The sequence below is a fragment of the Hibiscus syriacus genome, unplaced genomic scaffold (genome assembly GCF_006381635.1).
Source record: "Hibiscus syriacus cultivar Baekdansim isolate YM2019G1 unplaced genomic scaffold, ASM638163v2 tig00110653_pilon, whole genome shotgun sequence".
Classification (NCBI taxonomy): domain Eukaryota; kingdom Viridiplantae; phylum Streptophyta; class Magnoliopsida; order Malvales; family Malvaceae; genus Hibiscus; species Hibiscus syriacus.
In genome coordinates, this window is record NW_024062813.1 from 138668 (window position 1) to 150269 (window position 11602).

The 11602-nt window shown below is 36.8% G+C and overlaps 1 protein-coding gene and 2 pseudogenes across 1 annotated transcript; 2 read left to right on the top strand and 1 right to left on the bottom strand.

Annotated features, from left to right (window-relative positions):
• Positions 1 to 1711: 1711 nt before the first annotated feature.
• LOC120137191 (putative ankyrin repeat protein RF_0381) lies at positions 1712 to 4100 on the top strand. The gene is made up of 2 exons (XM_039153005.1): positions 1712 to 2637; positions 2756 to 4100. The coding sequence occupies exons 1-2, from the start codon at positions 1951 to 1953 to the stop codon at positions 4040 to 4042; spliced, it is 1974 nt and encodes a 657-aa protein (XP_039008936.1). The 5' UTR covers positions 1712 to 1950; the 3' UTR covers positions 4043 to 4100.
• Positions 4101 to 4183: 83 nt separating this feature from the next.
• Positions 4184 to 6346, top strand: LOC120137192 (annotated as a pseudogene).
• Positions 5640 to 10169, bottom strand: LOC120137203 (annotated as a pseudogene).
• Between the last annotated feature and the right edge of the window lie 1433 nt (positions 10170 to 11602).

Consider the following 11602-nt stretch of genomic DNA (forward strand, 5'->3'; position numbering starts at 1 on the left):
TACAAATATAGATAACTACTCTTGTGGTAAAACGGTTTTCTTCAAAAGAATTTGAATGGCCACACCAAAATGTGTCGGCACATTTATACAACCTATAATATTTAATAAAAGTATCGACATTTATATTTTTCCTTGAATATCTATTTCTACCTGCAATCGGTCCCAAATGCTTCCTTACTCCAAAACCCCAAACAACACATAAAAAACCCTATCGCGATTACTGTAATAATAAAAAATTAGGGTTTCGACAACATACTTTTCGATTCGACTGCAGCAACAAACAAACAAACTTCGCTTTAGAAACGCCTTCTGAAATGCAGCAACAATTACTCTTCGATTTCAAAAACTCGTCCGTTCTATCTTTTTTCAGAGGATATTTAGCTATGGCCTTTATATTTTCATCGGATATGTTATTTATATTTAATCGATACAAATACAAAAGTGTCGATACTTTTATGTCAGGTGTCGATACTTTCGAAAGGATAATTACCTATTTCTTTGAAAGTGTCGATAATTTATTACACGTACTTACGAAAGTATCGACACTTTCAATATATCCGGTATCATTTTACCGGTTTTATCATTTTGATACCGGTTTTATCATATTTTACCTGTTATATCGTTGTGGATCGATATATTTTTTTAAAGTATCGACACATTATAGGCGCTATAACTGCTTCTCTTTTAAATTCACAAAGTGTCGATCCTTATATAACGTATCGACACTTTTAAATTTACCGGTTTTATCATTTTGTTACCGGTTTTATCATATTTTTACCTGGTGTATCGTTTTGGATCGATATATTTTTTAAAAGTATCGACACTTTTTAGGATTTATAACTGCTTTTAAAGTTATGTAATTTATGTTTCAATTTATTTAATAGTGTTTCATGTTTTCCACCTACAATATTAATTTAATAATTTAATTTACACAAAATTTTATTTGATTGTTTTGATATTTTATAAAATATTATTTAGAATTTAAATTTAACAATATTAACCAAATATAATAATAAATATGTTTTCAACAGTGAAATAAGTATGGACACTTTTATAAAAATGATATATACTTTTTTGAAAGTTATGTAATTTATGTTTCAATTTTTTTAATAGTGTTTCATGTTTTCCACCTACAATATTAATTTAATAATTTCATTTACACAAAAAATTATTTGATTGTTTTGATATTTTATGAAATATTATTTAGATTTTAAATTTAACAATATTAACTAAAGATAATAATAAATATATTTTCACAGTGAAATAAGTATGGACACTTTTATAAAAAGGATAGATAATTTACAATATAACAGGTAAAAATATGACAAAACCAGATTCATTATGACAAAACCGGTAAAATTTACTTGATATGTTAAAAGTATGGACACTTTTATAAAAAGGATAGATACTTACCGATAACCAAAGTTTACCGGTTACCAAATTTTTTAATAGTTTTTCATATTTTCTACCTAAAAATTATTAGTTGTCAACATAATAGGTACCGCTAAACCGAATTTATTAAATACATTTTAATGTATCCGGTAATACTGTATATTAATCGTATATTAACCCGCCTTTCCTGAGACATTCCCGATAACTACACAAAATTCTGGTTGTCATTCATTACATAATTATCTTAGGCTGTCATTGGGCTTTCACGGACAAGACGAGGAATCTTTTCTTAAATCTAATCCATTTTTCCACCGCTCACTCATAGAAAGAAATTAACAAAAGAAAATCTATGGCCGGTGTGGTTTTTTTCTCATCTGCGTACTGAGTAGCTTAGCCTTTCCATGTTTGATCTCTAAGAAAATCCATCAAACACAAACTTTCCCATAATGACTCTCTCTACTTCAACGAATTTTAGTGATTTCAAAACCCTGCAATCTTCTTAACTTTTGTTGGGTATTCGCGGAAATCTCGTGGGATCTGATATTTTTTTTTGTTAAGATGCCGCCGTCTTACTTCCCTCTGCGCTGGGAAAGCACCGGCGATCAATGGTGGTACGCGTCGCCTATTGATTGGGCAGCAGCAAACGGCCTTTACGACCTCGTCGTCGAGCTCCTCCATCTCGACCCCAATCTCCTCATCAAAGTCACTTCGCTCCGCCGTATCCGCCGCCTCGAAACGGTGTGGGACGACGAAGCTCAATTCGACGACGTCGCCCAATGCCGCTCTTTGGTCTCCAAGAGGCTTCTTAATGAGTGTGAGTCCACGAATGGAACCAATACCTTGATAAGAGCCGGCTATGGAGGCTGGCTTTTGTACACCGCCGCCTCGGCCGGAGACATGGATTTTGTCAAGCAACTGTTGGAGAGAGACCCTTTTCTCGTGTTCGGAGAAGGAGAGTACGGGGTCACCGATGTATTTTATGCGGCGGCCCGGAGCAAAAACGCGGAGCTTTTCACCATGCTGCTCGATTTCGCGGTGTCGTCGAGGGATGAAGAGGATGAATCGAGTGAGACTCGGTCGGTTTTTAAGTGGGAAATGATGAACAGAGCGGCGCATGCGGCGGCTAGAGGTGGGGGTACGGAGATTTTAAGGAGAATTCTCGGGGATTCCGATGATGTTTTGGCCTATAGAGATGTGCAAGGTTCTACTTTGTTGCATACTGCTTCTGGGAGAGGGCAGATTGAGGTAACGACAGAACATCGTTCCTGTTATAATGAAGCACGATAATGTCCGAATATGTCTCGGATTCAAGTTCGTGTTAGCTGCTGCATGTTCATGTACATTTTTCTTGCTTTCATTACAGGTAGTGAAGTATCTGGTGACGTCGTTTGAGATCATAGCCTCTACAGATGGTCAAGGGAACACGGCCCTGCATACGGCAGCTTATCGAGGTTATTTAAATGTTGTCGAGTTTCTTCTTCGAGCGTCTCCGAATTTGGCCTCGGTGAAGAATGATTGTGGGAGTACTTTTCTTCATGTGGCCGTGGCCGGTTTTAGAACTCCGGGGTTCCGAAGAATAGACCAGCAGATCGAGTTGATGAAACGATTGGTATGTAGTGAGGTTTTCGAAATTCGAGATATCATCAATGTGAGGAACTCGGATGGGAGAACTGCTTTGCATATGGCTGTCATCGATAATGTTCAGTCTCGTCTGGTGGAACTGCTCATGTCCGTGCCGTGTATTGACCTGAATGTCCGTGATGCCGATGGCTCGACCACATTAGATCTCCTCAAGAGAAGGCCTAAATCCACATGTTCGGAAATTTTGATCAAAGACCTAATTGCAGCCGGAGGGATCTCTAACTGCCAAGACAATGCAGCAAGAAGTGCCATTGTTTCCTGTCTAAAAGAGAATGGTGTAGGTGCCAGTCCCGGAACTTCATTTAGAGTCCCTGATGCAGAGATATTCTTGTACACCGGTTCGGAGAACGCATACGATGCCGGTTGTGATCAAGAAAGCGTGGGATACAGTTCGTGCCTTAGTGACTTAAGCGAGTTGAAGCTAAGTAATACAATCGAAAATAAGAAGCCGAGCTCCATAAATCACACTGCGAGACGCCTAAAGAATCTTCTCCATTGGCCTAGAAAGGAGAGAAAAACTGCGAGCGCAGAATCGGTGGGCGACGATGATCCTCTGGAGGTCATGAGTACTTCTAGAAACTGGTCGGACAGTCATATTCCGCTTCGCGAAAAGTACACAAAATCATCTCTTCCAAACAACACAAGGACTTTTTCACTCGGGAGAGATCTTCCAAGCCCATCCAGCAGGAAGAAATTCACTGCAGGGCTAACGCATGGCGTCATCCAGGCAACACCACATTTAGCTGCTCCTTTAAAATCACCTCCAAGCCCTATCTCAGCATCTTCGACGGCCTCACCTGTATCAGTGGATGAACAAAAGGTCGTCCGCGATGCTCGACTTAAACAGTTGTTCGATGGTAAAGCGACACGAATGAGTCCGAAGGAGAATTCAGTCGATAAGAGGCTGATGAACCAGTATTTCTGTTTCGGAGCACAAGGCCTAGCCCCGTCGAAGATAGCCGAAGCCACACACGGGTGGATCGCAGCATCAAGACCGCCACTTCTTTAGCCGTTTGATGACAAAATATATCAATAAACATCCCAAGTTGTTTTATTTGTTGTTTAATTTGTCTAAATTCAATAAAACCAATCCTTGAACATATTTAAATTTGACCATTTTGACCTCATAGGCAATCCCAAAACCTGTCAAAAGATTCAGATTTCAGTTACTAGAGAAATGGCAGCTTAAGAAAACAACTGTCCACATTATCTTGCTTGAAAATTCAAGCTTACTATTAATAGCTTACCAGATAACTAGAACATGTCGCTTATATGCAGGCTACTTCAGCGAGTTCCCATTATATTCTCTCTTTGATCTTAAAGACCATATACAGATTTGTTCTGAGGTTATCCTTTTTCGATCCCGTTAAAGGAGAAGAACTGAAAATATGGTGTACGAAAACAAAAACCTCGGAAAGCGACCGTGAGAAGGCCATTAACGCTTGGCTTCCCATCACGTCCAACAGGGATGCTAAATGGTGGTATTCAGCTTTCCACAATGTACCGCTATGGTCGGAGCCGGTGTTCTTAGCCTTGCGTATGCCACGGCACAGCTCGGATGGTGTGGTGTTTCTTTCCTCAATGTTAAATGAGTTTCAGGAAAAAATGCATCGATCCATTTTTGCATTAGTATTTCATCGATCAGCTCGAGATTTAAGTCGATGTTGTTGAACTTTGATGAATTACAGGGGTCCAGGGGTGACTATAATGATTTTATCATGGCTTGTGATTTTGTACACCCTTTGGCAAATGGTGGAACCGCACGAGATGATACCCGATAAGCGTTTTGATAGGTACCATGAGCTAGGCCAATCTGCGTTAGATTGAAAGCTTGGTCTATGGATTGTCGTACCCCAGCAATCAACCGTAGATGTCAGTTCCGACATCGTCTACATTGTGACGGGAGGCCAATCGTTGAAGAAGTTCCACAATCCGGTTTGTCCCAACTACCAGAAAATCAGACAAACATATTTCATCATGATTTTCGCTTCAGTCAACTTTGTTCTTTCGCATCTTCCGAACTTCAGCTCCACATCCGGTATCTCACTGGTTGCTGCAGTCATGTCATTGAGGTAAACTACACATTCGTCACTCAGAAAACGGCATTTTCGTATTGTTAATGTTTCATCGATTTAATCAGGTTATTTCATCCTCTTTTAATGCAGTTACTCTACCATTGCTTGGAGAGCTTCGGTTGCTAAGGGAGTTCAGCCAAATGTCGACTACTCGTACAAGGCTTCGAGCACCTCTGGAAAAGTGTTGATTTTTTTGCCGGATTGGGAAAAGTAGCATTTGCATATGCCGGTCATAATGTGGTTTTCGAGATCCAAGCAACGATGCCTTCAACTCCAGAAAAACCTTCAAACGGCCCAATGTGGAAAGGCGTGATTGTTGCATATATGATAGTGGCGATTTGCTACTTACCGGTAGCTTTTATAGGGTTTTGGGCATTCGGAAACTCCGTTGATGACAACATCCTCTTAACATTAGAGAAACCCATCTGGCTTATTGTTACAGCTAACATGTTCTTCGTCATCCATGTCATTGGCAGCTATCAGGTACATAAATGCTTTCCTTAATCGAAACATGAACACTCAGTTAGGTTCGGATTATGCCATTGTGAGCTGATAAAACAATGCAGATATTTGCAATGCCAGTGTTTGATATGATACAGTGCTTTCTGGTAAAGGAAATGCGTTTCAATCATGTTGGTGAATCATACCAACTTCATTTTTCCCATTTTCCTCCTAACAACCCCCCCAACCCCTCTAGTCCTGCTGATGATGTTTGTTGCAGCATTCACTATGATCATTGCCATTTGCTTCCCATTCTTTGGAGGCCTTCTTAGTTTCTTTGGGGGATTTGCATTTGCTCCGACATCATATTTTGTAAGCCGTACCTCACTCCGATATCATCTTTGTTTGTTTTGTATATCGGGAAGAATCGAACCCAAGATCGTTGCCGGTAAATCACGCTTGTTTGTTTCTTGGTTTTCCAGCTTCCATGTATCATCTGGCTCATCATATGCAAACCCAAAAGATTCAGCTTAACTTGGTTTATAAACTGGGTAAGTAAAACAAGTAATAAACCCGGGTTTAGGTTTCCGAACTTACCAGGTACCATGACATTGAATCCTGTTTGGTATGCATGCAGTTATGCACTATTCTTGGTGTTCTGCCGATGGTTCTTTCACCCATTGGAGGCCTTCGGTCAATTATTGTCTCGGCAAAGGACACTACCAATTCTTCTCCTGATTCGATCCCAGATTGTAGAACAGTATGCTGATGATTAAACGGGCAGTAGTTGGTAGAATTTCCTTTTATCGGTTTTATCAAATCCCAGTTTTATCATCAGATGAGAAGGTTGTTCATATGAATTTCTTATTCAATTCCATGACGACCCAAATAGTAGTCAAATGTAATCCATAGTTTCTTGAATTAGTTACAAACAAAACACATTCTAATGGTCATGATAATTATCAACTAAACTTCACCTGGAGCTGTAGAAGCACCTGCTGAAAGCTATATATATATATATATATCAAAGGAAATATGGAGATTTTACATGACCATGCCTCCATCAATGGTGAACACCTGAGAGATAACAATGGCCCATGCTATCAGCAAAGTCGAAGAAATCAGCCATAAGAGATGATCGGCGCAACCATGGCAAAGCTAGGGATTTTAATAAATCAGTAACATTGCACCACTAGTTCTAATAAATCAATGCAATGGCATCCTTCTAGTTTTATATATAAAGAAAGCATAATGAAGATAGTAGATTGATAACCTGTCCTGTGATGTAATCAGAAGTGGGGTTAACCGCCAAAAATTCCACCAGTCCAGCAACTTCTTCCGGCAGGCATACCTGCCTGTATCCATAATAAAAGGGGTTACCACTACTGCAAATGTTACTAAGCATCACTACTACAGACATCCAATTTGAATTGGCGGAAACTAGGATGTCAAATTAATAATTCAAGTTTAAAGTAAAATTTGATGGAAGAGACTTGTGTGAGTAAAGTAAATATCAACAAAGACGAAAGATGCAATGGATTTGGTAAATATCAATAAAGACGAATGATGCAATGGATTTGGTACACTGCAAGGTTTGCAGTACGAAGATCAATTGGACATTTCAAGAAAGTTATTGATTTCAGTGAGTTCGGTTTGAAAAGTTTAACAAATTGAGAAGACTAGTAAGAAATACACATATATGGAAGTGTTTCTGATTTTATAAAATATCTCTCACCCAAGGGGATTGTTGCCAAGATTTTTTTCTCAATATCTTCCCCTAACTTGGAAGTCATATCAGATGCAATAAATCCGGGGGCAACAGCATTGACCTGGAAGAATAATATTACAGAACATTATCAGAGTGAGCATACCCGGCAGGAGTCACATACCCCTGTTTCCTCACCGCCCCCCCCAATCCCATATCAGGAAAGCATCTTTATGGTTTCTTGTCCTCATTTTTTATAATTTCCTTAATAATCAAATAGTCAAGGCATTAACTTTCACCTTCTTCACCTTATCCCACATCACATGTTCTTATTTCTTTTCTTCTTAAGCAAAGGGGGAAATTTTGGAGAGGTGTTTGATAATTACATCCTTAAAAAGCGTGAAACATAATTCGAAAACCCATAAAGCTGGTCTTTCTTATTACTGAAATGGAAGTGTAATATCTCTCGGAGAACTTACATTAATGTTTCGGCTAGCATACTTCCTTGCAACAGTCTTTGTCAAGACAATGACTCGTGCTTTAGCAGCACTGTAGTTGGCTTGCCCAACATTGCCAACCAGACCGACAACTGATGATTATTTTTCCCTGACATTAGAACATATATTAAGACGTGGTACATATTCTAAAATACACTCTTCAAGCGGAGGAACTTCTCTTTATTTCTCACATTAGAAAAGAGAGTATCAACAACAATATGCATCTCTGAACCTATGCATTTTAAGAAACCAAAGCTCAAATTTACAAGCTGCAGCAATAAGCTGATTTGGAGGTACAAGGTTCTAGTCAGAACAAATTGATGAAGCAAAAACACTACTTGTGAACCCATATGGAGAAGTATATTATTACCTTTCTCTTCTTCATCATGATTTTAGCTGCTTCCTGCAAAAAGATAAGTCAGTCAGTTCCAATTCAAGACTCATACATCGACTAGAATAGCGAGTCATATGTCCAGCATTCATAACTGTGTACAAAGAAACACTCCAGTAAGTTTCAGATCAACAACATCCTGCCATTGTGATTTCTTCATTCTCATCAACAAAGTATCCCGAGTAATTCCTGAAACCATGTCAATCAGATTAAGACAGAAGACGAATCAACAGTTAAACAACTAAAGAGAAAAGAAAGGATTTTCGGTAACCTGCATTGTTTACCAATATATCAATAGTTCCCCATGCATCAATAGTTAAACAACTAAAGAGAAAAGAAAGGATTTTCGGTAACCTGACCAATATATCAATAGTTCCCCATGCATCAAGTGCCTGCAATACAAAGTCATAAAACATGCCTCTGCCAAAGAATTACAAAATATGAAAGGAAAGGGGAGATTGACTTTACAGTTTTCATCATTGCCTCCACATCAGCTTCTTTTGAAACATCTCCGCCAAAGGTAATAGCCTGACCACCGTATGACTCAATCTAGAAAACAATCGCCCAAACTTTTAGCATTTGTCATGCCAACCATGCGGTATAACAAATTTAATGGCAGCCCAAAGAATATGAAAGCACTTCGATAACAGCAAAAACTAGATGCATAATTGAGCATAAAAGGGATCCTAGGATGGATTTTAGGAAGCCAGCAAACTCTCATCCACCAGTAGAAAGATTCCATTCCAGCACATAACAGTAGCTTATTGGACAACAAAGTTACTGCAATAAAAGCTGTTAAAAAATCTTTGTAAAAATTTCCTCAGAGGGCATATCAGTTACCTCTTTTGCAACTTTCTCAGCTTCATTTGACAATCTAGCATAATTCACTAGGAACTGCAAAGCATTATCAACATTATCATATATTTTAGATATCTTCTTCGTACCTTCTATTGATAATCTGTTCGCCCCCTAAAATTTTATAAGTTCCCCTAAGTTTTAGAAGCTCCCCCTAAGTTTTAGAAGTTCACCCCTCTCAACATAAAATCTTGTGTCCATCCCTAAGTCCACCCACTTAGTCAGCACTCAGCAGTTAATTAGAGAAGTAATTTAATTTGGATTTCTGTAATCATTAGCAGTTTAACCTTGAGAATTGATGAGATCAATAATCAGTTCTTATTAAAGAGATAAAGTTAGATGCCAACCTAATGCAAACCCAATCTCCCAAATGCTGATAAGACCGATAATCAGTTCATATTAAAGAGAGAAAACTAGATGCCAGCCAAATGCAAACCCAATCTCCCAAATGTTTTACCTCAAATTTGAAGGTAACTGACAATAAGTAACTACTGACATTTAAAGATAAATATTTTTGCCTATGAAAGAAACTGTAAGATCCTAATAAGGAACACCCGCTAACCTTGCAACCGGCTTTTCCTAAGGCCAGGGCAACTGCCTTACAGATTCCTCTAGAAGCTCCTGTAACTACAGCTACGGGAGCTTCCAATTCTTGAGCTGCTTCAGAGCTAGCTTGCTCGACAATGACACCTAGAAAACGAAAACCAACAAACAAAAAGAATAAATCAAATGTCAACTTAAGTCTAGCGTGTTTCTCGTAAATTTTCAAAACTTTATCGTATTATATAAAACAATTGCTCATTATCTGTTGAACTTGTTAAACAGCAAACTCCTCAAGCTCCGACGATAATTTGATTATAATTATCCTTACTTCGTAAATATGTTGAGCTTTTTCTGCTTAAAGACTACAAAATATGCCGCAATGATGAAAATGACTGCTTCAAAGCAAAAAGAAAATAATACCGGAGGAAGCAAACAATCTGTCGATCTACACCGCAGTCCGATACATGTCCTAATCTGAACGGAACCGATTGAGCCGGTAATCGGAGACTCTTTCTGATCCCCAAGAAATTGCCGGTCACTAGAATCACCAAATATCGAGACGGATTTCAAAGAAATGGCACTGGATGCAGTCATGCAGCAGCCATCGACATAGTAGTACCGTACAATCAGCAACAACGAGAAAAAGAAAGCGAAGAAAAATGATTTTGAACTCCGTTTTTGCCACTTAACGTTTCCCTTATTTCTCTTTTGGTCACTTAACTTTGATTTATTTCAATTTTCACTAAATTTTTAAATTACTTCTGTTTTGATCACTTGACCCCCGTTAAGCGTGTAACGATGTTTGAATTTATTTTGTAAATTTATGCAACAAAAAAACCCATGAATTTTTTTCTCAAGCCTAGATTTTTTTACTCCCTTTGATTCACCACAATCAGAGTATTTTTTTTTAAATTTAAATAGTGGAAAAGTTAAAAAATAGAAAAATAATATATCTTGATTCTATGTTAATCATACGATGGAGATTGTAGATCAAAACAAGATAAATCAAAGCAAAGAAAACTAATCTGGGAATAAAAAAGAGTGGAACATTTTGGTAACAGTTGCATTGCAAATGATGTACTCAACTGATCGAAGGACGATAGAAAAAGATTCCGACCATAAAATAAAAAGTTGAAATTTTAAGAAAAAATAAAAAAATAAAAAGACTTAAAATGCAATATTTTGATCTTATCACTAGTCGCTTAAATACGAACAAAAATAATTTAAAACTTCAGTGATGAAACTAAAAAAGTTTAAAGTCGAGTAACCAAAACAAAACTTTTATCAAAGTTGAGTAATGGAAAATGTATAATACCTTTAATTGTTTGCTTTTACTAAATAATAATAGGGTAAAAAGGTCAAAAATCAATGTGACTCTCGTACTATTTTTCCTTTTAATATAGCCTTCTAACTCATAAAACAAATTTAATATAGTCTTTTGACCAACATTTTCTATCGTTTACCATTATAATACTAACGTGATAATTCACAGTGTTGATGTGACAGTCCACTTTAAATGATGACATGATAAATAAGTTAAATTAATTTTTCTGATTTTGTTTGAGACCAAAGTGGGTTTTTAAGCTCAAGTGCTTATTTACATTTTAAAAATAAAAATATATTAAATTATAAATATAAAATTATTCAAACATCCAAAAAATTAAATATTCATATTAAAAATACCAAAACTATTATACAAAATTTAAAAATTTTGAATATATATTTTAGCTAAAATGATATCTTATAAATTATCAAAAAAATGTTTTTAAAATGATATATTATACATCATATATACACGTAATATATAAGCATATCATCATCACTTATACAAAATATTTTTACTGGATTTGTCGAGTCTTACAAATTTTGGATTAGTTAAAATTTACTATGTATTCTAATTATATTTATGTCGAAACTTATTATATATTATCTTTTAAATTAATCGAGACTTATAAAAAATAACTAGAAAAAATAATAAGTTTTTACAAAAAAATGTAAGTCTCGACTAATTTAAATTTTATAATTCTTGATTAATCTAGTAAGAATACTTTGTATAAATGTT

Bases quoted from the DNA above. Each gene is read 5' to 3' on its own strand.
- LOC120137191 (XM_039153005.1), top strand. From the start codon at position 1,951: ATGCCGCCGTCTTACTTCCCTCTGCGCTGGGAAAGCACCGGCGATCAA. The intron at 2,638-2,755 runs GTAACGACAGAA...CTTTCATTACAG, and splicing joins CTGGGAGAGGGCAGATTGAG to GTAGTGAAGTATCTGGTGAC.